The 27,310-nt window shown below is 43.5% G+C and overlaps 1 protein-coding gene across 4 annotated transcripts in view; it reads left to right on the forward strand.

The window, feature by feature from the left end:
- Nucleotides 1-27,310, forward strand: part of kif21b (kinesin family member 21B) — a 122,725-nt gene that overhangs the window by 25,092 nt on the left and 70,323 nt on the right. For all 4 annotated transcript variants that reach the window (XR_013548849.1, XR_013548850.1, XR_013548851.1 and 1 more), the window contains exons 2-8: nt 13,730-13,952; nt 14,752-14,934; nt 15,201-15,350; nt 16,906-17,040; nt 19,538-19,705; nt 25,100-25,215; nt 26,162-26,357. Coding sequence is in view for 1 of the 4 variants with exons in the window: in XM_078420724.1 (XP_078276850.1) it covers nt 13,730-13,952; nt 14,752-14,934; nt 15,201-15,350; nt 16,906-17,040; nt 19,538-19,705; nt 25,100-25,215; nt 26,162-26,357 (1,171 nt within the window). In the remaining 3 variants the exon portion in view is untranslated. The remainder of the gene's footprint in view (nt 1-13,729; nt 13,953-14,751; nt 14,935-15,200; nt 15,351-16,905; nt 17,041-19,537; nt 19,706-25,099; nt 25,216-26,161; nt 26,358-27,310) is intronic.

Genomic DNA, 27,310 nt, shown 5'->3' on the forward strand with positions numbered 1-27,310 from the left:
ATCAGATGCTTTGTGCAGTTGAGGCCACCGCTCTTAGCAATAGCTGGGGGACAAAAAAATACATGCAAATATTGTCAATTAGTGTCACATCATGACTTTTGTCATTGTACGTGCCAGAAAAGTGCTGTTATCTACTAGGTTCGATGAAAAGGTTTCCAATAGAATTTCAAAGTGTAGTGCACAAAAATGTTGCACGGTAGAATAGTACAATTTTTGGATTACGTCACCTATTCCTTTTCTCCAGAGATACTGTCTGACCAGCTGAGTTACTCCAGCTTTTTGTGTCTATCTTCGGTTTAAACCAGCATCTGCAGTTCCTCCCTACACCATTTTTGTTTGCTCAGTTTAGAGTTACAGCATGGAGCAGGCCCTTCGGCCCACTGAGTCCCTGACCACCATCGATCGGTACATATGACAATTAAACACTTCATTCTTGATTTACAAGAGGATGGTTGAGGCTACCAGAAAATGTGTTTTCCATCAGTTTCTGCAGGATTAAGAAAATATTTTTCTGAGTCTTGACCTTTCGTGGTGTGTGTGAACAGCTGGGTGTGTCATGTCCATTGCAGGTTGGAATGAATACTTAGAGATAAATGTGGGCTCGGCTGGGCTGACTTCCTGAGTTACTTCTGAAGCAAATACCGGCAGGCACAATGTTTAACTGGGAAGAAGTATTTTTAAGCGTGAACTGAAATGGAATATAAGCCAGAGCACACAGAACAGTTATTAAGAATCAACAATAATGGCTCATAGGGTAAGAGGGAAGAAAAATATTTTATCGGCTAGTTTGACGTTCAGGATGAACACTGATTTTCTGGCACCCTCGGTTCCAGAACCTTTCTGAAAGGAGATGAGAAGGAATTTATTTAGTCAGAAGTTGGTGAATCTGTGGGTTAACGTATGATAAGTGTTTGATGGAATTGGGCCTGTACTCGCTGGAGTTTATGAGGGGGGATCTCATTGAAACTTACTGAATAGTGAAAGGCCTGGATAGAGTGGATGTGAAGAGGGTGTTTTCACAAGTGGGAGAGTCTAGGACCAGATCTCCGCCATTCTCCCCGGCAGTTTAGACCCCTGTCTTCCGATCCCACTCCCAATTCGCAAGGTGCAACATCGAAACATAGAAAATAGGTGCAGGAGGAGGCCATTTTGGCCCTTCGAGCCAGCACCGCCATTCATTGTGATCATGGCTGATCATCCACAATCAGTAACCTGTGCCTGCCTTCTCCCCATATCCCTTGATTACAGAGAGCCCGACTTCATTAACCGCACGGCCCGGTGACACGGCTGTTGTTGCGGCTCAGGTTGTGGACCCTGGAGACAGCTCCAGTGACAGAACGCTCTCGCTCACCATGGGGCTCCCTCCGCTCTCACCTGCAGTTGATTCCAAGGTGGAGGGTGTCGGCGACTGTGGGGGAGAAGGTGGAGGAGGCGGCGGTGGAGGGAGGACGGGGCGTGGGGGGAGAGGCCAAGTGGACAGAGCGACGGGAGAAGCAGGCAGCAGTGGCGGAGCGAGGAGCGGACAAAGCCATCGCCACAGCAAGAAGCAGCAGCGGGTGAAAGAGGAGGGAGCCTTCTGTCGGCGGTGGAGACCTGAGGAAAGTGCTGTCCCCAGCGGCTGTGTCTCTAAATTAAACTAAACTTCTGTACGAGTGGTTTGCACCGTTTGCAGACCATGTATGCACAAATGAATTTTGTGGAAGGGATGTCAAAAGCGTGTGTTAAATATTGTTTGACATCACTGTTCAAGTCTGTGCAGAAGTACATCATGCTTATGAAGGTTCTGAAGTCAGCCTCTGCTGCAAAAACTGTGGATGAATTATATTTGGTTAATGATCAAACAAAGTCGTCACAATGTGGGCGGCACGGTGGCGCAGCGGCAAAGTTGCTGCCCTACAGCGCCAGAGATCCGGGTTTGATCCTGACCAAGGGTGCTGTCAGTATGGTGTTTGTACATTTTCCCCGTGAACGTGGTGATTTTCTCTGGCTGCTCCGGTTTCCCGCGCAGGTTTGTAGGTTAAAATGGCTTCTGTAAAAAAATTGGAAATGATACAATAGACAATAGACAATAGGTGCAGGAGTAGGCCATTCAGCCCTTCGAGCCAGCACCGCCATTCAATGCGATCATGGCTGATCACTCTCAATCAGTACCCCGTTCCTGCCTTCTCCCCATACCCCCTCACTACGCTATCCTTAAGAGCTCTATCCAGCTCTCTCTTGAAAGCATCCAACGAACTGGCCTCCACTGCCTTCTGAGGCAGAGAATTCCACACCTTCACCACTCTCTGACTGAAAAAGTTCTTCCTCATCTCCGTTCTAAATGGCCTACCCCTTATTCTTAAACTGTGGCCCCTTGTTCTGGACTCCCCCAACATTGGGAACATGTTTCCTGCCTCTAATGTGTCCAATCCCCTAATTATAATAATAATAATAATAATGCATTACATTTATATAGCGCTTTTCAAACACTCAAAGACGTTTTACAGGGATTTCTAGAACATAGAGAAGTGAATAAATAGATAAATAAGTAAACGAACAGAGAAAGGAGACAGAAGGTGAAGTGACCTTCAGTGGTTGAAGGCAGTGCTGAACAGGTGAGACTTCAGTGATGTTTTGAATGTGGTGAGGAAGATCCCCCCTCATCCTTCTAAATTCCAGTGTATACAAGCCTAATTGCTCCAACCTTTCAACATACGACAGTACCGCCATTCCGGGAATTAACCTAGTGTGTGTAGGACAGTGTCAGTGTATGGAGATCGCTGGTCAGCGCGGACCTGGTGGGCCGAAGGGCCAGTTTCCGCGTTGTATCTCTAAACTAAACTAAACTAAATGGCGGTAGACACAAAATGCTGGAGTATACAGCTCAGCGGGACAGGCAGCATCTCTGGCGAGAAGAAATGGGTGACGTTTCGGGTTGTTCATTACTCCAGCATTTTGTGACTACCTTTGATTTAACCAGCACCTACAGTTCTTACCTAATCTAAACGCCAGTGAGCCATCTAATAGAATTTCTCAGTTGATGTTTATGTTGGGAAATAATATCTAATTCTGATTCCATTATTCCGTTCCCATGGCAACAAGATTGAATGGCCAAATGAATAATTAAAAGCTGTCAGCATGTCCTGTCCCAAAGCATCTATCATGGCAACTCTGACACATTCATTAAGTCTGTAACCGATGGAGATTAATTCTCTAGTGTACATGAAGCCAAATTGCATTAGTGACTTGGTTGGAAAAAACAATTCGCCTCATTGTCTCTTCTAGTCGTGTGCATCTGTTTCCTAGATACGTACTCTCTCCCATCACTCATTGTTTCAACATTTCTCACAAGATTTTCACCTTTCCCACAGCACCAGAATGGGCCTAAACCAAGTCATAAATGATGCTCAGGTGTGCAGGAAGGAACTGCAGATGCTGGTTTGTACTGAGTGCTGGAGTAACTCAGTGGGCCAGAGAGCATCTCTGGAGAGAAAGGATGGGTGACGTTTCGGGTCAGAACCCTTCTTCAGACTGATTCCAACGATACAGCATGGAAACAGGCCATTCGGTCCATAGAGGCCACGCTGACCAGCGATCCACGTGCAGGGAACACAAGGAACAATTTACAATTTTTAATGAAGCCTACAAACCTGCATGTCTTGTGGGAGGAAACCGGAGCACCAGGAGAAAACCCACATGATCACAGGGAGAATGTGCAAACTCCATACAGACAGCACCAATAACCCGAGCCTCTTGACGCTGTGAGGCAGCAACTCTACCGCTGCCCCACTGTGCTGCCCTTAGGTGCTCCAAGCCATCTTTTCTCCACCAATCTATGTCGATGTCACATCAGTAGTGGTGAAACAGGCCAACATTTAAAGCACTGCAAAAGCGTTTCCTCCTTCAGTCATGGTTTGGTCACTTGGGTTTGATGAAACAGGAAGAAGGCTGACATCGAAGATTCTTTTTTTATCGTTTAAAGAAAAATGCAAATAAATGGTTGTTATTTTTTTCATGCCAACAATTCTAAAATATTTATCTACCAGATATATAAACCCTGTAAGGTATGAGATGTGTATCATTAGATGTGTGTCGTACACAAAGACATTAAGTGTATGGTACATGACAGCTGCACAGTTATGAGGTTTGAAGGAAACTAGAAACCGCAAGATTAGCTAAACTCACAAAAATGTTTTCTGCAGCTACCACCCCTTTTGATGTAGAAAACTCTATATGTGCAGTTTCACTTACAGACGATATAAAATGTCCAAAGTATTCACAGCAGGAAATCCCCTCCATTAAAGGAAATTATTAAGTTTGGCTACAGGAAGAATGGTGTTTACGAAAATAAGGATTTGCAGACCAATCCTAATCGCCCATGACTGATTGAAACCAGCAATCTGCATGAGGAATAGAGATCAGATTTTAGTCTTCAGTGTCACTGCAAAATCACCTGGCAGCATTAACCACATGGTACACCATTGTCGAATGCACTGTCATACTGCTTGTCTAATTACATTATAGTCATTGATTGTTCATCAATGTAGCACCATGAAAGCGTGTTGGAGATTGGCAATGGCAGCCTCGCCAACAGCCTGTCTGTCTTTTCGTCTTTTTTGTTGTGTTTTAAAAGTATGTGTTAATGTTCTCTGGTTTGTTTTATATGGGGGGTGGGGGAGGGGGAAACTTTTTTCAATCTCTTACCTTGCTGGAGGTGCGATTGTTTTCCGGATTGTATCTCCGGTCACTCTGCGGCCTAACATCATGGAGCTGGTGGCCTTGCTCGAGACTGACTTTGAGCCCCACCGCGGGGCCGTGGACTTACCATCGGAGCCTGCGATCCCTTGCCTGGGATCGACGCTCCAACCGCGTCCTGCGGATTTCAACATCAAGGAGCTGGCAGTCTCGGGTAGAGTCTGATGTCGGGAAGCTCCAAGCCGCAGGAGGTGTGACTAGCCCCGACCCGGGGTCCGATCGTCCAGCGAGGAGGAGCTGAGATCCCCCCGATGAGGGAGCTTGATCGCCCCAATGCCGAGGGCTCGATCGCCGGCTGCGGGAGCCAAGATCACCCCAACAACGGATGGTTCGAGTGCCCCAACCGCGGGAGAACAAAGAAGGGAAGAAGATTGAACTTTTTTTGCCTTCCATCACAGTGAGGAATGTGGGGGAGTCACTGTGGTGGATGTTTATGTTAAAAATTTATTTGGGTGTCTTGTTGCTCTTTATTGGTATGACTGTATGGCAAATCAAATTCCTCATATGCTGCAAAACTTGGCTAATCTTTATGATTATGATTATTATTATTGTGAGATTGTGCCATGATGGGTTGGAGGTGAGAGGAAGAGGGGAGGAGAGAGAGGTGGTAGAGGGGAAAGAGAGGGAGGGGGAGGAGGGCGAAGAGAGGGGTGGATGAGAGAGGGCGGAGGGAGAAACAGAGGGGAAAGAGTGGGCAGGGAGGAGGGGAGGGAGGAAGAGGGAGAGATGGCGTCATAGGAGAAGAGAGGAGAGGGGGGCAGGTGGGGAGAGGTAGGAAAATAGAGGAGGGGAGAGGGGACAGGTGGAGGGAGGAAGAGGTGGAGAGGGGGGAGATGGAAGAGAGTGGAGGAGGGGGAGAGTGGACGAAAGGGTACAGGAGGAGAGAAAGATGGGGGAAAGTGAGAGTGGAGAGAGTGGAGAGGTGGGGGAGAGTGGACAGAGTGAGAGGGAAGAGAGATTGAGAAGGGGAAGTGAGAAAGAGAGAGGGAGAGAGTGAGATCAGAGCAATAGGCTGTCAGCATTTATCTTCAAACAAATAAGAATAATCTTCAATGGCAGCCTACTTCAAAAGCCAATTAGACCAAACACAGATTTCAGTTTTCAGTTGATCTATTTACCTCTTTGTTCAGAGTCCGATGAAAACAAGTCCATATTTCTAAGGAGTTGCAGGCCTGGTTTAGCTATCGCACTGTTGAGTATATAAAGGCCTTTTTTTATCTTTAACAGATACTGACTGTTTAAGGGAGTGATTGACGCCACTGTGCTTGAGGGGGATCTGTGGTACTTTGTGTACATCCTTATTGCAAGGCACAAGGTCCAACACAAAAGGACAAACATGCACAAAGACCTTTATTGTCTTAGCTTTGTCAGTGTTGAAGCATAGTAGACAGACCTTGGGTTGTGAGTGTGGGTATGTGGTTGAGAGAATCCTGAGGTAGAGGAGGGTTGGACATGAGCTCAGGCAGAGAGGTTGTTCATTGAGGGTTGAGTCAGGAGATAAAGGACTAGATTTTGGAGGAAGAGGTGGGCCGGATCTTGATTGAACAGGGACTCATTGATAAGGCTGAAGTTCCACATTCCAAAGACGTGCAGGTTTGCAGGTTAATTGGCCTCTGTAAATTGCCCCTGGTGTGTAGGATGCGAAACTGGGATAACAGAACTAGCGTACAGGTGATTGATGGTCGACATGGACTCAGTGGGCTGAAGGGCCTGTTTCCATGTTTTATCTCTAAAAAACTAAATCAATTAAAATAACAAAGGCCAGATCTTTACTTAAAGACCCTTCAATCGAGACAGGCAACAAATAATTTGGAATTTAACTATGTCATTTGCTTGAATTGAAGAACTGAGATGAAGAACTCTAATATGATTCACAAAATACAAATGTGATGGAATTTTAGATTTGAAAATTTGTTGCCAATACTTACAGATGAAGTGAGTTCTCAGATTGACTGAGAAGATCATGAACGTGTTTCATATCAAATAATTACGAGAGAGAGAGAGAGAGAGAGAGAGAGAGAGAGAGAGAGAGAGAGAGAGCGCTTCAACTGTGTGTCAGAGGGGAAAAAGACAATCAAAAGTAAAATTGTGCTAATGGAGAGAAGTTAAACAACGTTACTGAGGTTATGTTTCTTAACATTTTATCCGCTGTTTAAAATTCTTAATTAAGATTAAGAAATTGAGAATAAATTTCCCTATAAAATTGATTTCCCCCAGCAGTTATAATAGTTAAATCATTGTTTAACTGCTTGAGTACATAGTTTAGTTTAGAGATGCAGCATGGAAACAGTCCCTTCGGCCCATCGAGTCTAAGCTAACCATCAATCACCCGTTCAACTAGCTCTATGGTATCCCACTTTTTCATCCACTCCTAAAACACTAGGGGCAATTTACAGAAGGCTAATTAACTTACAAACCCGCACGTCATTGGGATGTCGGAGGAAACCGGAGCACCCTAAAGAAACCCACGCGGTCACAGGGAGAACGTGCAAACTCCACACAGACAGCACGCGAGGTCTGGCGCTGTGAGGCAGCAACTCTAACACCTGCACCAATGTGCATGAATATGTGAAGTATTAATCATTTATTTCAATTAAAATAATCGTTGATGCACTGTCCCCGAACACTGCTATGGTTTCCTGTATTGAGTTTTATTGTTGTACTTTAGTTGCAGTTTGTAATGTTATGAGGAAATTCCTGGCAAGTCAATGACCACGGTCCCTTGAGGATAATGAAACACTGGGCTGGAGTTGCTCTTTGTCTAGTCAGCAGTCCGTCAGTATCCAAGTTACACTTGCTCATTTGGCACTTTGCAGTCTTTTTAAATGTGAAAGCATTTGTCCAGAAACTTAACCACATACAACTCATTTGGTGCCATTAATGTATACTGTTGCTAATGGCGTGCTTTTAGAAATCCACTGCACTGCAACATTAAAGCCAATTTATTGATTAATGTTTTTGACAATGTACAAATGATTTGCAGAATGCAATCAACTTAATGCTTCGCCTTCATCCTGATGAAAAATACATGTTATTCTTTAAAGTGGGAAAGATTTTGCATTAAGCATGCAAGGACGCTTTTAAGGACTAAAGGTTCTAACCTGCAGTCATTAAAACCAGTCCTTGGCTATATACTTTGACAATAATGTGCAGTACAAAGGCACTCTGAGGTCCCCCAGTGTAGTGCATGTCTGCACACTGATTTTGCTCAACTTTTGTGTGGCAAAAAAGGCAAGGGCAGGACCAGACTTAGAAAGTTTGGCATGTCCTCAACAACTCTCACCACCTACTACAGATGTGCAATGGAAAGCATTTTATCAGGATGCCTCGCAACATGGTTTGAGGATAGCTCCATCTAAGGCCACAAGAAATTGCAGAGAGTTGTGGACGCAGCCCAGACCATTACGCAAACCAGCTTCCCTCCCATTGTCTCCATCTGCACTTCACGCTGCCTCGGCAAGGCCACCAGCACAATCAAGGATGTTTCACCCTGGACACTCCCTCCTCCCCTCTCCCATCAAGCAAGAGGTACAGAATTGTGAAAACACATGCCTCCAGATTCAGGGACAGTTTCTTCCCAGCTGTTATCAGACAACTGAACCATCCTATCACCAACTGGAGAGCAGTCCTGACCTACCATCTTTCTCATTGGAGACCTTCGGACTAACTTAAATTGGCCTTTCTGGACTTTATCTTGCACTAAACATCATTCCCTTTATCCTGTGTTTGTACACTGTGGACGACTTGATTGTAATCATGTATAATTTTTCCGCTGACTGGATAGCACGCAACAAAAAAAGCTTCTCACTGTATATCAGTACACATTAGACACAAAAGTCTAATTAACCTACAAAACCTACATGTCTTTGGGATGTGGGCAAAAACTGGAGCACCCAGAGAAAACCCGCATGGTCACAGGGAGAACGTACAAACTCTGTACAGACAGCACCGGTAATCAAGATTGAACCCAGGACTCTAGCGCTGTAAGGCAGCAACTCTACCGCTGCGCCATCGCTGCGCCAACTCTACCGCTGCGCCATCGTGCCGCCCAAGCACATTTCAGAGCAATATATTTTGGAATGTGCAGAAATCTAACAGTGGGGCATGAATTTAACTGGATTCTCTAATGAGGATGCTGTAATTGTTTGCATAGCAGAGGTCATTGGGCATGGTTATCAGGCTTTGCATGATTTTGAAGTGAGTAAACTAACGTGAGGTGTGGCTGCTTCAATGAGGAGAGAAAACTACAGAGAATTTTAATGATAGTCGGGATTATTGCCAGATAGACATTCACCCAGAGGTTGCCGCTTTCTATTATAATTGCAAGAATATCACAGTATCAACCACATGAGATTGTAAGAAAATAACTGCAGATGCTGGTACAAATCGAAGGTATTCACAAAATGCTGGAGTAACTCAGCAGGTCAGGCAGCATCTCTGGAGAGAAGGAATGGGTGACGTTTCGGGTCGAGACCCTTCTTCAGACTGATGTCAGGTGGGCAGGACAAAGTAAGGATATAGGTGGAGACAGGAAGATAGAGGGAGAACTGGGAAGGGGGAGGGGAAGAGAGGGACGGAGGAACTATCTAAAGTTGGAGAAGTCAATGTTCATACCGCTGGGCTGCAAAATGTAGATACAAAATGCTGGAGTAACTCAGCGGGTCAGGCAGCATCTCGGGAGAGAAGGAATGGGTGACGTTTCGGGTTGAGACCCTTCTTTTGACAAGAGTTTAGCAACATGCTCTCTCACCACTCTTCGACGAGAGTTTAGCAACATACTCTCTCACTGCACCCACTCTGTGATTCCACTCTTCGACTTGAGATTGTAATCTCAATAGTAAAATCATCCATCAAGACCTGCTGGATGAGTTTGAGTTTTGAGTTTGTTGTCACGTGTGCCAAGGTACAGTGAAAGGCTTTTGTTGCGTGCTAATCTCCCCCACCACAATCAGTCTGAAGAAGGGTCCCAACCTGCAACAACACCTATCCACGTTCTCCAGAAAATTACTCCAGCACTTTGTGTTTTCTTGTAAACACAAAAGGAATATGGGAATTGTAGTTCAATGGGTCTCTGAGATTTGTTTAACCTGGCATCATGTTTGACACCGATATTGTGGGCAGAAGGGCCTGTTCCTGTGCTGTACTATTTTATGTTTTATAGATAATTAGTTATAAAGGGGAGACGCAACATCGCATCTCTGGAGAACATGCGTAGGTGATGTTTCAAGTTGCGACCTCTCTTCTGACCCGACCTGAAATCAATAGTCAATAGTCAATTTATTTGTCACATACACATAAATGTGCAGTGAAATGAAAAATTACCCGCAGTTCAACAATAAGACCAATAAGAATAAGCAATAAAAATATGCAATAACACATGCAATCATAAACCAACATCAAACAAAAGAAACATCCATCACAGTGAGTCTCCTCCAGTCACCTCCTCACTGTGATGGAAGGCCAGAATGTCTTTTTCTCCTATCCATAAATTGTCTCCTATCCATAAATTACTCCTGCACTTTGTGTTAGTTGTTCATGTTGGTATTACGTTGTTTAATAATGCATACAAATGTATTTTCCCATTCCATATATTCTTCAAATTAAAGGCAGTTAAAAGACTGGCTCTGGAAGGGAGACATCTCCAGTTAACAGGATATCCGTATCTACATGAAAGGAAGAGGAAGCAATTGACCCAACCTTTCCTGATGGCTCGATTGCAGCTACAATATGAACTTGAAATGAAAGCAGAAAGTGTTTGAACAGTCAATTAGGCCACAACAACGTTGGATTGTAAAAATATTATAAACATCGGTTTATTTAAAACCCCAAAGTATTCAGTAAGCTTTCTCAGTTTAGAACGGTGATGAGGAAAAACCTTTTTCACTCGGAGAGTTGTGAAGCTGTGGAATTCTCTGCCGCAGAAGGCAGTGGAGGCCAATTCTCTGGATGCTTTCAAGAGAGAGTTAGATAGAGCTCTTAATGATAGCGGAGTCAAAGGATATGGGGAGAAGGCAGGAACGGGGTACTGATTGTGGATCAGCCATGATCACAGTGAATGGCGGTGCTGGCTCGAAGGGCCGAATGGCCTACTCCTGCACCTATTGTCTATTGTCTAAATGTTATTGTAGGTATATGAGACTGATGGATAAAAGTAGCCCTATTAAACCTAGATGTGCTCCTGGAAAAAAACAATGAAAGTCACTTACATCAATTACATACTCATGGACATCGGCAAGACCAAATGTAGACTCGGCGATCGTGTCACTGAACACTTATGCTCTGTCCGCCAAGGCCTGCTGGATCTCCCAGTTGCTAACCATTTTAACTTCCCTTCCCATTCCCACACTGACCTTTCTCTGTCCATTGCCAGAGTGAGGTCACACGCAAACTGGAGGAACAGCACCTCATATTTTGCTTGGGTAGCTTACATCCTAGCTATATGAACATTGAATTCTCTAATTTTAAGTATCTTATACAAACATTTCCCTCCCCACTTCCCCCTTCCTCCACTAAATGTCCGTTAACCAGTTCCACAGTTCACAACAGTGTATCCCTCTCTGGATCACACCTTCCCTAGCCAACAATTGGCCTGTCAGGGAACCCCCACCCTGCCTGATGTCATCTGCTGCCAGCACAGATTTGTCCTGGTCTTTTCTTGCTTCCTGTTCCGGGAGAACATGGATGGGCGACATTTTGGGTTGGGACCCTTCTTCAGACTGAACTAAGGTTCCATCTTCAGAATTAAATTCAGAATTCAGAGTGTAAACCAAGCTGCAGATTGAGGAAGGGTCCCAACCCAAAATGTCACCCCTCCTTTTTCTCCAGAGATGCTGCCTGGCCCGTTGAGTTACTCCAGCACTTTATGTCTATCTGCAGATTTCCAGAGCTTGCCTTGTTCTGTAGCCTGACCTGAGGGATATGGGCCAAACATGGGAAGGTGGGACTAGCATAGATGGGGCATCTTGGTCGGCTTGAGCAAGTTGGGCCAAAGGGCCTGTTTCCATGCTGTACAACTCTATGATTTGATGACCAGCTTCAATCCTTGCATCTTGTATCTGGTTGAGGCTGTTGTTTGGAGTGTGGTACAATAGTCATTGCTTCAACATATCAAAGTGCATTGTTATACTGCAAAGAGTAGATTCCTCCTCACGTTAGACTTCCAGGTTGCCAAAAAATAATTGACAGAGCCGTTGATTGTTCTGCTGAACGTTTAGATGTGAATGGACATCAAAGCAATAATATTAGCGTAACATCTCACACTCAATATTTACATGTAACATTAAGGACATGATGTGGACTTAACTCTCGACTTTTTTTCAGTTTTGCCTCCATCATTAGTATTGGTTTATTATTGTCACATGTTTTTTTTAAGAGACACAGCATGGAAACGAGCCCTTCGGCCCACCAAGTCTGTGCCAAACAGAAATTACCTGTACACTAGTTCTATTGGGGCAATTTACAGAAGCCAATTAACCAACAAACCTGCACGTTTTTGGAATGTGGGAGGAAACCGTAGCACCCAGAGAAAACCCACGTGGTCACAAGGAGAACGTACAAACTCCGTACAGACAGCACCAAAAGTAGTGATTGAACCCGGGTCTCTGGCGCTGTAAGGCAGTAACTTTACTGCTGCCGCCACTGTGCACTATGATACAGTGAAAAGGTTTTGTTTGTGTGCTGCCCAGTCAAATCAAATCAAACTATACATAAGTTCAATCAAGCCATACACAGGTAGTGCAAAGAGAAAAATACCAGAGTGCAGAATATAGTGTTACAGCATTATAGCATTATAGTTAGAGAAAAAGTGCAAGGGCCTCAATGAAGTAGGTTGGAAGATCACAACTATACTGTTAGCTTATAGAAGGTTTGTTCGCTAAGTCTGAGAGGGGAAGAAGCTGTTCCTGAATCTGGTGGTGCGTGCCCACAAGCTTGATGAGTTTTTGCAATATACAACTTATTTTATAAGGAATCTAAAAAAGCGATTATTGATTTTCATTGCTATTTTAATGCTGGCTAAATTTAACTGTGCCTAATGTGTACTGCTGTGTTTCTTGGCATTGTTCTATGCTTCATAATCAAGATCAACATTAGTTTATTTTCCATCTTAATAATTTACTCCTTTGTTCCTGGAACTGCATTCAACCAAGACTATTAATTATTGCAGGGGGGAAATGTATCATCAGTCTTCATCCCCATATTTCCTGGAATAGGGTTTTTGCAGAAATAAATAAGATGAGGAAGTTTCGCAACCGATTAAATAAAAGAATCATGCTTCTTTTTTCAATGCACATTTTCAAACAATAACAGAACTTTGACCTTAAAGGGATTTGCAGTACGGAAAACCAATGGGAAATGAATTGGCTTAAACTGCACATGATAGAAAATGTGTCATAACGTTTATAGTTGAGGGGGCTTAGGTTGATGGGTTTACAGGAACTATTGAAGGGGTTGGAGAGTTCAGAGTAATTTACTACATGGCTATCACCGATTTTCCGGCATCCTTGGTTATAGAGCCTTGCCGGACCAACAGAAGTCACGGCCTTGGTGAGAGGCTGAGATGCCGGCCCACAAAGTCTGCTGCGGAAGCCGGCTATGGGAATGGATCTGCCGGCTTAGGCCGGGTGCGGAGTTCCAAAGCCCCAGCCGCAGGGGGCAAATTTGACCTGTGGTGGTCGGATCAGCCCATTATACACGAGCATCCCACAGAAGGGACTTGACCCAAAACGTCATCTGTCCATGTTTTCCAATTATGCTGCCCAACCTGCTGAGTTACTCCAGCACTTTGTGCCATGTTTTGAAATTGTAATATGTTTAACTATAATGTTAATGAAAACATTATTTAATGAATGGTAATGACAAAATAAATACTTCTAAATATTTGGTGCTGCGTTCCTTTTGAAGGAGTTTATTTTACGATATTCGATCGTTACTGAAAATGAAAGTAGCAAATAAATTTGTGATGGTGACAGTCTTGTGTTGTATATTCTTGCCACAGAATTCGTCCACAGTCAGCCAAAGAGAAGATTGAGGGATGCCATATCTGTACTTTGGTGACACCAGGGGAGCCACAAGTTATTCTGGGCAAAGACAAAGCTTTCACCTTTGACTTTATGTTTGATATGGATTCCAGACAATATGATGTCTATAAATCCTGTGTGGATAAACTGGTGGAAGGGTGCTTCGAAGGATACAATGCAACCGTGTTTGCTTATGGGCAGGTAAAAGCAAATACCAATGCTCCAGAAAGATAATACTGCAGGAGGAGAGTTTGGTGGTTAAAAATGTGTCGTAGGTAATTAGATGGGTCTCTACCTAAAACGTCACCTATCCATGTTCTCCAGAGATGCTGCCTGACCTGTTGAGTTACTCCAGTTGTGTAGGAAAATAACTGCAGATGCTGGTACAAATTGTAGGGATCACAAAATGTTGGAGTAACTCAGCAGGTCAGGCAGCATCTAGGAGAGGAATGGGTGACGTTTCGGGCCTGCTTTTTCCCCATATCCCTTGATTCCTTTAGCCCTAAGAGCTAAATCTAACTCTCTTGAAAACATCCAGTGAATTGGCCTCCACTGCCTTCTGTGGCAGAGAATTCCACAGATTCACAACTCTCTGGTTGAAGAAGGTTTTCCTCATCTCAGTCCTAAATGGCCTACCCCTTATTCTTAAACCTGGTTCTGGACTCCCCCAACATCGGGAACATTTTTCCTGCATCTAGCCTGTCCAATCCTTTAAGAATTATATATGTATTGTTTGGACAAAGGCCACAGATGAAAATACAGAAGGTGTGAGACAAAAGGATTGAAGAGTTGCGAATTGTGAAGCTGGAGGAAGGAATGTAGAGGGAGGGGAGAAATAGGTGCGAACAGGCAGCATCTATGGAGGGATTGGATAGACGACTTTTTGGGTGAAGACCCTCCTTCAGACTGATTATTCCCAGTGTCTGGAGTAATTTCTTGTCAGGTGTCAATTTTTAAGTTGTTTCTGAAGATTTCTGTCTCGTGTACCTTCTGATTTCAGACGGGTTCTGGCAAGACGCACACTATGGGCACTGGGTTCAATGTGAACATAACGGTGGAGGAGCAAGGAATAATTCCTCGAGCGATCAAGCATCTTTTTGAGGGGATTGCAGAGAGAAAGCAAGCTGCCCAGGACAACGGAAGACAACCGCCGGAGTTTAAAGTAAACGCTCAATTTCTGGAGGTACGGTGACACATTCATTATATCTTAGCTAACTAAACACAAGCGTGCCACTTGATTTGCAAATTTCACCGGACTGCATCTTTTTGGACCTGCATTCTTATACCAAGTCAAGAGGGTCAAGAGTGCATAGTTACAGAAACAAGAGTACATAGAGTACATAGTGAACCCGGGTCTCTGGCACTGGAAGGCAGCAAGTCCACCGCTGCGCCACTGTGCCACCCACACCTTTGTGCTCATACTTCAAGTTTTGTTGTGTTCCTCTGCAGCTCTACAACGAAGAGATCTTGGATCTGTTTGACAGTACACGGGAATTGGATTCACGCCATAGGAAGTCCAATATTAAAATCCATGAAGGTGCCAACGGAACTATTTGCACCAGTGGGGCAGTTTCACGTGTTGTTAATTCCGAACAAGAGGTCAGTGAGTAAAACAAATTGAGCCTAATGTAACATTTCTGATAAATCATTTGAAATTCTTCAAATGGGTTCTGGCAATGAATCAATTGGTCCAAGTTCTTTATTTGATGGCTGCTGTTTAAAACCTGGAACATGAGTACGTATATGTCATAGAATCATACAGCATTAAAACAGGCCCTTCGTCCCAACTTGCCCATGCATACCAAGATGTCCTATCAACACCAGTCCGCATTTGGCCCATATCCCTCTAAATCTTTTCTATCTATGTTTCTGTCCAATAGCTTTCAGGTGTTGATATAGTACCTGTCTCAACTACCACCCCAACCCCTACTGCCATGGCCAACTTGTGTTACAAGACCCATGGCCAACTTGTGTTACAAGATCCATGGCCAACTTGTATTACAAGACCCATGGCCAACTTGTATTACAAGACCCATGGCCAACTTGTATTACAAGACCCATGGCCAACTTGTGTTACAAGACCCAAGGCCAACTTGTGTTACAAGACCCATGGCCACTTGTATTACAAGACCCATGGCCAACTTGTGTTACAAGACCCAAGGCCAACTTGTGTTACAAGACCCATGGCCAACTTGTGTTACAAGACCCATGGCCAACTTGTGTTACAAGAACCATTGCCAACTTGTGTTAAAGATTCACAGCCAACTTGTGTTACAAGACCCATGGCCAACTTTTGTTAGAAGATCCAATCTAGCAGAGGCTGGCTCCTTTGCTTCAGACTTGCCTTTCATACCATTGTATCTATTTTAATGGTGGGTCCAAGCAGTAAGTTATGTACCATGTAGAAACTGCAAATGTTGGTTTACCTGGACATGCCTCTCCCCTTCCTCTTCCACCTGCATTCCTTCCTCTAGCTTCCCAATTTGAAACTTCAATCCTTTTGCCTCACACCTTCTGTCTTTTCATCTCTGGTCTTTGTCCAAATATCTCTTTATCAAACACCCCCCTCAACCTAATACCTACCAGACTTAGTCCTATGCCTCCTCGCTTCCAACTTTCTTCTCCTAACCCCCTGCAATCAGCTTGAAGAAGTCCTGATCCAAAACATTACCTATCCATGTTCTCCAGAGCCGTCTGACCTGCTGAGTTACTCCAGCACTTTGTGTCTTAGGTTATGCATCATGCTTTGGAAAGGATGATAGAACAAGCAGATGGGTGGCAGGGGATGGATCGCTGCCTATCATGAGAGTAATGAGTGTTGACATGCCAGAGATCGTTTTGGTCAATCAGTCATCCTCGTGACCTAGGTTATCTTGGTTTAACCTTCGCCATTTCAATTTATCATGACGACTTTTTAGTGTATATGACTGTCCTCCACCCTAAGTTGAGTTTTAACCTGCTATGATTGCATTAGGATGTTGCATTATATTGCGACCGTTGGCCCTTGTGGGATGTGATAACCACAAATAACTTTAAACTCCCATTTTTATTGTTGGAGAATGTTGTCTATTTTTTGAGAACGTCCAATGGTCTATGAACAACTCGAGTCAGTGGGGAAGCAGGTAGTTTTACCCGTCTTGACTTTGTCTTTCAGATGATCCAGTGCCTGAAGCTGGGGGCTCTTGCTCGAACCACGGCGAGCACACAGATGAATGCTGAGAGCTCGCGCTCACACGCTATCTTTACAGTCCACATCTGCCAAATGATGGTCTGCCCAAGACAAGATATGGTCTGTTCCTCACACAGCGCTGGTGCTGAAAAGTATTTCCAAGTTCAAGTGGAAAGGAATCTTTTGCATAACTTATCGAAGCAGAATTGGGCCACTCATCCCATCAAGTCTACTCTGCCATTCAATCTATCTTTCCCTCTCAACCCCATTCACCTTCACCCCATAATCCAAGGGTTCCTAACCTGGGGTAAATTTTTCCCCAGGGGGTAAATTTCGCCAAACCAGGGGGTAAATTTGTTGATTCTGGATTTGTACATATTGACTGACTGTGTTTGGTTCTGGTATGCCGGTATCTGTTCATCATTAGTTGTTCATAAATAAATGAAATCACTTTGTTATGTGCTATTATTATTCTTATTTGAACTTAAAATAATAATGTTAAAAACAGTATTTTAAAATTTCCCCTTTGTCGGTTACTTTATTATGGTAGAAATGTAAACTCAAATTACTGAACAAAACAGGGTGGGGGGAAAATTTACTTTCGAAAAGTTGCAAAGGGGTAAACGGGACGGAGAAGGTTGGGAACCCCTGCCATAACCCCTGACACCCTTACTAATCAAGAATCTGTTCATCTCCGCCTTAAAAATACCCAATGACTTGGCCTGCACAGCTGTCTGTGGCAATGAATTGCACAGATTCACCACCCTCTGACTGAAGAAATTCCTCCTCATCTTTCTACTAGTACGTCCTTTTATTCTGAGGCTATGTCTTCTGGTCCTCGACTGTCACACAAGTGAAAACATCCTCTTCACAGCAGTACTTTTTGCAGTACAATGAAATATTTTGAGTGCTATTATTTTTATTTTGGACAAGAGTTGAAAGATATGCAGGCATAGAGTCAGAGTCATACAGCATGAAAACAGGCCCAACTGACCCATGCCGACCAACATGCCTAAGCTAGCCCCATTTATGTGCATTTGACACTGAAAAATTGCTGAACAGATAATGCCAGTTCACTTAGTTTCATTTTAATGCTATTGCAGTAAATTCCTAAGTGTTCCATTGTTAAAGTTCCACCTTCTTTTCTGTTTTAACCAGGGAATGGAGGGATTCTTGATTAGTACGGGTGTCGGGGGATATGGGGTGAAGACAGGAGAATGGGATTGAGAGGGAAAGATAGATCAGCCATGATTGAATGGCAGAGTAGACATGATGGGCCGAATGGCCTAATTTTGTTCCTAGAACTTAGGATGTGGAAAAGTGCAGGCAGAGGAGATTAGATTATCTCAGCATCATATTCGGCACGGACATAGTGGGCTGAAGGGCCTGTTCCTGTGTTTCACTGATCTATGTTCTATGTTCCAAGGCAGCTACTTTACTGAGTCTGAAAAAGAGTCCCTACCCGAAATGTCACCTATCCGTGTTCTCCAGAGATGCTGTTTAACCTGCTGAGTTACTCCAGCACTCTGTGTCTTTTTTTGTAAACCAGCATCTGCAGTTCCTTATATCTTCGTAGTAGATATTTGCTTGTAGTCATCTGGTATTAGTATTTGGTAACTCACACAGCCAACAATTTTTCACTCCTAAATGGTGAGACACGTTTCGTTTCGGCCTAATCCAGGAATCTGATCTTGGGTCCCTCTCTTTGTTTCCACTTGCATTATATTTCCACCCCATATAGTTGGAAAATACTGATGAATTTTTACTCTGTGACCCAGACATTGCCAGGGCAGTTACTTATTTATTCAAAAGCAGATTCTATTTATACATATTGTAGGTTAGTTCAATTTATTTTCATTGGAGTCAACCTCTATAGAAGTTTGTAGGGAGCGGATGCGAATATGAGATAACATAGAACTTGTGTGAATGGGTCGGCATGGACAGTGGGCCGAAGGGCCTGTTCTATGCTGCATCAGTACAAAAACTAAGAACATAGAACCGTACATCACAGGAAAGGGCCCTTCAGCTCTCAATGCCTGGACCTCAGTGGGTTAGACAGAATCTCTGGAGAATATGGACAGGTGATATGTTGGGGCCCGTCTTCAGACTGATTAGTTCCCAACCCAAAACTTTGCCTATCCATGTTCTGATGCTGCCTGACCCCTGAGTTATTCCAGCGCTTTGTGCCTTTTTAGTTTAGTTCAGAGATACAGGCTGGAAGCAAGCCCTTCGGCCCATCGAGTTTGCGCCAGCCAACAATCACCCGCACATTAGTTCTATGCTTTCCCAGTTTTGCACGCTACACACTAGAGACAATTTACAGAAGCCAATCAACCTACAAACACACACGTCTTTGGGATGTGGGAGGAAACCGGAGCATCCGGGGAAAACCCACGCAGTCACAGTGAGAACGTATAAACTCCGTACAGACTACACCCGAGGTCAGGATCGAACCCGGATCTCTGGCACTGTGAGGCAGCAAATCTACTGCTGCACCACTGTGCCGCCCCGGTGTCTGTTTATGTAAGGCGGTGTCTGCAGAACCTTGTTTCTACATTTCATACTGCTCCGTATGAATGACTTACATTTGTATTGCTGTCCTGTGTTCGTCCTTCAGGTGAACGGTGAGATAAACGAACTGGCACATGAATCACAGCCCGTCAATGAGTACGAAACATTTACAGCCAAGTTCCACTTTGTTGACCTTGCCGGTTCAGAAAGGCTGAAGCGGACAGGAGCCACAGGAGAGAGGGCCAAAGAAGGCATCTCCATCAACTGTGGTCTGGTAAGGAATACACAGAAATATCAACTTTTCAACGACTGAAATTTATGCTGCTTCTGCCTACATTTGTTTTCCAATTTTATTAAAGTTAGTCACTAAGTACTGGAGTAACCTAGTGGGTCAGGCAATATCTCTGGAGAAAAATGATGGGTGACTTTTTGGGTTGGGTCACAACCCCCTCCCCAGGTACCTTCTCCTGCAACCGCAGAAGATACAATACCTGTCCCTATAACTCCTCCCTCGACTCTGTCCAGGGACCCCGACAGTCCGTTTAGGTTAGGCAGAGTTTCACTTGCAGCTCCTACAACCTCATCTACTGTATCTGTTGTTCAAGATGTGGATTCTTATTCATCGGCGAGACCAAACGCAGACTGGGCGATCGTTTCACTGAACACCTTCGCTCAGTCCGCCTGAACCTACCTGATCTCCCGATTGCTAAACACTTTAATTCTCCTTCCCATTCCCACACAGACCTTTCTGTCCTCGGTCTCCTCCATTCTCAGAGTGAGGCTAAACACAAATTGGAGGAACAGCATCTCATATTTCGCTTGGGTAGCTTACAGTTCTGTGGTATGAATATTGATTTCTCTAACTTCAGGTAGCTCCGGCATTCTCTCTCTCTCTCTCTCTCTCTCTCTATCTCTCCCCCACCACTAGCTTCTCGTTTTCACCCATCATTACTTTTTTGCATATCTTTCATTCATTGTTCTTTATCTCTCCCATCGTCTATATCTCTCGTCTCCCTTATTCCTAACCAGTCTGAAAAAGGGTCTCAACCTGAAACGTCACCCCTTTCTTCTCTCCAGAGATGCTGCCTGACCCGCTGAGTTACTCCAGCTTTTTGTGTCTATCTTCGGTTTAAACCAGCATCTGCAGTTCCTTCCTGAACATCTACAGTTCCTTGTTCCTACTTATCAAAGTTAGTGTCGGGATCATTGCAAGCTTACACTTACAGTGCAGAAACAGGCCCTTCGGCCCGAAACTAACCACATGTAACATTCCAAGAAAACTAACCAGACACTCAAGTTATGTAATTTCTCAAACCATTGCAACTTGAATGAACAGCGCTCTTTAGAATTAAGTAAAGGTTCTAATGAAAGCATGTCAGTGTACTAACGGAATTGAACTCTGCATTTTCGAATGATCTGTTGACTGAGTTCAATATAGTGCCACTGAACCTATTTGTCATTAAGTCTGAAGCCCATGGAATAAAAGAGGAGGAAACAAAATGATAGAAAAGTGGCTTGGCTTAGGGTTAGGTTTAGGTAGCAGGTCCTTCCCCGCCCGGGTAGAGCACCCAAAGAGATGCCACGATCTGGTGCTGTTAGCCATGAGGAATAGTGCCTGGGCAATTCTAGCGCATTCCAATTTTCAGTACTGAAGCTAGAGTTAGAAGAGCAGGTGTCAGAGAAACTTTGAGAAAGCATGGTTATTGAAGTAGAAAGACTACCTGGTTCCAGAAAAAGGCAGCCAAAGAGGGGAGGCACAGTGGCGCAGCGGTAGAGCTGCTGCCTCGCAGCGCCAGAGACCTGGGTTCGATCTGACTACGGATGCTGTCTGTACGGAGTTTGTACATTCTCCCCGTGACCGTGTGGGTTTTCTCCGGTGCTCCGGTTTCCTCCAACGCTCCAAAGTCGTGCAGGTTTGCAGGTTAATTGGCTTTGGTAAAAATTGTAAATTGTCCCTAGTGTGTAGGATAGTGCTACTCTACGGGGAGATCGCTAGTCGGCGTGGACTCGGTGGGCCGAAGGGCCTGTTTCGGCGCCGCATCTCTAAAAGTCTAAGAGTCTAAAAAGTGTTTGTATGGAAGTTATTGTATTGTTTCCAAACGTTAAAATAATTTATTTGTGGATATAATAAGGAAAAAGTGGTGAGAGATATTTGTGAATTCATGTTGCTAATGACCAGTTATACAACCTTGTATAGGTTTACACCTGCAGAGAGCAGGCGGTTTGTTGAAAAAGACACTGCACGTTTCAATGCGATGAGATAACGAGGCAAAATTATACTCTGCGTCATTTATGCAGCATGACCTCTGCTGTTTTAAGGTTCACAAAGTGCATCATTTGATCTTCTTGCATTTCTTTGCAATGTATGTTCTATGCAAAGTGCTTTGTCATATATCAAAATAAAATTATGAGAATCGTAGAAAGGGTAGGCCATTAGAAGCTTATTGTGGGAGAGTCTAGGACCAGAGGGCACAGCTTCAGAACAAAGGGACATACCATTAGAAAAGAAATAAGGAGAAGTTTTAGTCAAAGAGTGGTGAATCTGTGGAATTCTTTGCCACAGATGGCTCTGGAGGCCAAGTCATTAGATATTTTTAAAGTGGAGATTGACATGTTCTTAGTAAGGGTGTCAAAGGTAATGGATAGAAGGCAGGAGAATGGGGTTGAGAGGAAAGATAGATCAGCCATGATTGAATGGCAGAGTAGATTTGATGGGCCAAATTATCTAATTTTGCCCCTATGACTTATGAAACCTTTTCCCCAGGGTGGAAATGTCAATGAATAGGAGGTGCAGCTTTAAGGTGTGAGGGGCAAAGTTTCAAGGACATGTGCGGGTTGTTTTTTTTAACATGGAGGGTAGTGAGTGCCTGGATGCTCTGGGTGGTAGTTGTGTCAACTACGATAAGAGGCTTTTTGATAGGTACTGGATATGCAGAGAACAGAGGGATATGGATCATGAGCAGAAAGATGAGATCAGTTCATCTTGGCATCGTGTTCGGCACAGACATTGTGGGCCAAAGGACCTGTTCCAGTGCTGCACTGTTCTATGTTGTGTTATGGGCCTTTTAAATGATCCCAGCTGCTATCAGGCAACCGAACCACCCTATCACCAACTAGAGAGCGGTCCAGACCTCCCATCTACCTCATTGAAGACCTTTGGACTATCTTCAGTCGGGTTTTACTGGACTTATTTTATTGCACACAACGTTATTCCCTTTATCCTGCATCTGTACACTGTGGACGGCCTGATTGTAATCTTGTATAGTCTTTTCGCTGACTAGATAGCACGCAACCAAAAGCTTTGCACTGTACCTCGGTACACGTGACAATAATAATCTCAACTAAAATAAAAAACTAAACCGATCTGGACATTGTGGGTAAACAATTGAAAAAAGAAAACTATTTATTAAGCATATTATTCTTATCATGTTACGGTGTGATGTTTTATAATAAAGCAAAATATCCTTTGTTGTCTATTAGGGGTTGTGCCCAATTTGTTTAATGTAGACCATAATCACCATATGAAGATATACTATGATGTGCCACATTTTAGTTAAATTGATTTAATCTGTAACCAGGGGTCACAGCTTAAGGATAAGGGGGAAGTCTTTTAGGACCGAGATGAGAAAACATTTCTTCACACAGAGAGTGGTGAGTCTGTGGAATTCTCTGCCACAGAAGGTAGTTGAGGCCAGTTCATTGGCTATATTTAAGAGGGAGTTAGATGTGGCCCTTTTTGCTAAAGGGATCAGGGGGTATGGAGAGAAGGCAGGTACAGGCTACTGAGCTGGATGATCAGCCATGATCATATTGAATGGTGGTGCAGGCTCGAAGGGCCGAATGGCCTACTCCTGCACCTATTTTCTATGTTTCTATGTTTCTTTAGAAGAATCGAAATACTGTGGGATTGCTATTGAGATAGGTGGTGAGATGAGCATATAACAATAAAATTGCATTGTAGGATAGGCACAGGTGAGTTCAGGCATTACTGATACAGACTCTTGGGGTTATCCAGGCTCAGCTGTCTCCATTGTATTAACCAACAGAAATATGCTTGGCTGTGATGAAAATAGGAACATTGCTAAACTCCACAGAGCATTAGTAACAATGCATTGTTTATTTTATGGTAAATGCTTGTGATTTAATGAAAAAGCTTTAACGTTACTTTTGTTTTTTAACCAATTACATTTTAAATGTATTTTGAGCAATGTATTATTGTCGTGTTGTGCACAGGTGTTAATATTCTATCACACCTTAATGCGTTTTGGATTTGGGTCTTAAACTCTTAAAACATAGAACAGTACAGCACAGGAACAGGCCCTTCAGCCCACAATGTCCATGCCGAACATGATGCAAGTTAAACAAATCTCTGCCTACGTGGGAATAATCTCCCTCCATTCTCTGTATATCCATGTGCCTATCTCAAAGCCTCTTAAACATTACTACCATATCTGCCTCCACCATCATCTCTGGTAGAACGTTCCAGGCATCCACCATACGCTGTGTAAAAAAAAATTGCTTGCACATCTTCTTTAAACATTCCACCTCTGACCTTATAGCTCTACTCTCTAGTACTTGACATTTCTACCCTGGGCAACAGGTTCTGACTATCTATTCTGTTTTCACGCTTCTTACCTTTGACCTTTCAAAGTGCTTCACCTAACTTTTGCCCAGATTAAACCTCTTCTGCCATTTCTCTGCTCATATCTGCAACTGATGTATATCCTGCTGTATCCTTTGACAGCCTTCTGCACTGTCCGCACCTCTACCAATTTTTAGGTTCATAAGATCATGACAAAGGAGCAGAATTAGGCCATTTTGACCTTTGACTCCACTACGTCATTTGATCATGGGTAACCAAGCGATGTAGGGGGAGGAAGCTGGAAAAGAGGTAGGGCTGGGATAAAGCCTGGCATGTGATAAGTGGATGCAGGCGATGGATGTTTATTAGCAGATGGGTGGAGTAAGTGACAAAGTCTAGAAACACAAGGAACTCCAGATGCTGGTTTACAGAAAAAAGACACAAAGTGCTGGAGTAAATCAGTGGACCAGGCAGCATCTCTGGAGAACATGGTCGCGTGACTTTTTGGGTCAGGATACTTCTTCAGACTGAAGACTTTAAATTGCTCTTCAAACAAGGACTAGTGATGAATAGGAGACAATGGCATCCGGACTTCCTTGTATCTCGTTCATGGAACTATAGAGGTGGAAATGTTTAAACGGGTTACTGTAGATAGACGCAAAAAGCTGGAGTAACTCAGCGGGACAGGCAGCATCTCTGGAGCGAAGGAATGGGTGATGTTTCGGGTCGAGACCCTTCTTCAGACTAGTTAGGGAAAAGGGAAAAGGGAAACGAGAGATAAAGACAATAGACAATAGACAATCATGTATATAAAGACGGTCATGTATAGAGAGATAAAGAACAATGAATGAAAGACGCAAAAAAGTAACGATGAGAAAGGAAACGGGCCATTGTCAGCCGTTTGTTGGGTGAGAACGAGAAGTTGGTGCAACTTGGGTGGGGGAGGGATAGAAAGAGAAGGAATGCCTCTCTCTGTATATTGTATTGTTTTGTGCAGCTAATAAAATTTATGTTTAAATTAACCCCACCCCAACTCAATCATCTTTCAAATTTATTCTGTCTCTTGTCTTTGGTCGTTGAGTGAAGCTGTCACTGGGAAACGTTATCAGTGCACTGGGAGACCAGAGCAAGAAGAGTCATCACGTGCCGTACAGAGACTCCAAACTGACAAGGATTCTTCAGGATTCACTGGGAGGAAACAGGTACCAAAGTGCAATAGATCTGCACAATAAAAATCGCAAAAGATCTGCTTTATTTAGAGTAGAGACTTTTGGAACAAGCCCTTCACTCCAAGTAAAAAGACACATGAAGATGTTCAGAAAAATTGTAGAGGAAGTATAAGAGAGAAATGTTATATGGTGCCATACAGCACGGAAACAGGCCCTTTGGTGGAACTCATCCATGCTGACTAAAGTGCCCCATCCAAGCTAGATCCCATTTTTCCATGCTTGACCAATTCCTCTCCGAATATTTTTGTGTTACATCAGAAAATTGTTAACATTGGCGAAGTAGGCTTTCTTTCACAATATCAATACATAGACTTTAACTTCTCATGACTAAAACAAATATTGAACTTGTCCAATTTTCTAAAATGTTCATCTCTATCTACTTTTTTGACTTCATTGTAAAACCTCTCAAGTGTAGGTGGGTGGGGCTGCAGCCACACGCGATGGCAGGCCTGGTTCACAGCAGCGACGAGATAAGACTGTACTTTAAAAGAGCTTTAAAAACTTTGTCGGCGCCAGAAACGTGGCAAATCTTTCTGTACCGCCTAGGCAAAGTCTGCTGTATGATTTTACCAGATTGTATTCAAAAACAAAAATGTTATTGTACCTAGGTACACGTGACAATAAAGTATTGAACCATTGAATCATTGGGATATATATATATGTAATATATGTGTGTGCATATATATATATATGTGTGTGTGTGTGTGTGTATGTATATATATATAAGCATATATATATATATGTGAGAAGCATACTCTTCTTTATATTGGTAATATTAGACTTTTCAGGTTTGTGGTGGTTGAGTTTTTAGACCTGCAACAGTAGAAGTAATGGAGAGACTTTTTTTTGTTCCTCGATGATATATAGTGTGCAGCATAAAGACATCTACGTAATCAGAATGACAATAATTCCCTTACAGTCGCACCATTATGATCGCTTGCATAAGCCCATCTGACCGTGACTTCATGGAGACTCTCAACGCCCTCAAATATGCCAATCGAGCCCGAAATATCAAGAACAAAGTTATGGTTAACCAGGACAAAACCAGTCAGCAAATCAACACTCTGCGAGCTGAGATTGTTCGGGTCCAGATTGAGCTGATGGAATACAAGACGGTAAGAACTGTGGCCCCTGAACCATTGACGGGCAAGTATCTCCCAGTTACCTATTCTTCTGTGGGTGTAAAGTTCAGTGGGTATAAGCCTTTCCCAAAATTAATTCAACTGGAAATAGGGACACGTCACCTATTCCTTTTCTCCAGAGATGCTGCCTGACCCACTGAGTTACTCCTACATTTTTGTCTACCCACGGTATAAAACCAGTATCTGCTGTTCCTCCTTCCCAATAAATATTACTTTAGCTGTTTTCCATACACTAAAGAAATAGAACCAAATTAGTCGCATTAATATAAACATGCAGCAATTTGCAAAATTAGCTGTGATTCACTGTAACTTTACTTGCAAAAAAAATCTCCAATAAATAAAACACATGTATGTTCACCTCGCACAGCGTGAATGTTTATGCACTCCATACAAAATTGGGAAAGGATAGGGAAATTACAGAGAGATGGCTTTATAGTACGTTGATTAAATTGATTGAGGAACACAGCTTGGAAACACTGAGTCCACACCAACCATTGATCACCTGTTCACACTAGTTCTATGTGATCCCACTTTCACATCCACACGAGGGGCAATTTACAAAGGCCAATAAACTTACAAACCTGCACGTTTTGTGGATGTGAGAGGAGAACAGAGCACCTAGAGGAAAGTCCTTGGTCACAGGGAGAACGTGCAAACTCCACACAGATAGCACCTGAGGTCAGGATCGAACACGGGTCTCTAGCGTTGTGAGGAGGCAACTCTACAAGCGTGTCTTCGAGCCGCCATGTTACTGTGACATTCACCCCATCTCTTCCCCTCAGGATTTTTTACACCTCCGTAAAATCACCCTTCAGTCTCCTGCACTCCAAAAAATGAAATTCTAGCTTACCCAACCACTCCCTTCAGCTCAGACCCTAGAGTCCTTAATGACTTGGGTAATTGATTGTTTTGAGCTATTTCTGGTT

This window comes from Rhinoraja longicauda, chromosome 24 (genome assembly GCF_053455715.1).
Source record: "Rhinoraja longicauda isolate Sanriku21f chromosome 24, sRhiLon1.1, whole genome shotgun sequence".
Classification (NCBI taxonomy): Eukaryota; Metazoa; Chordata; class Chondrichthyes; order Rajiformes; family Arhynchobatidae; genus Rhinoraja; species Rhinoraja longicauda.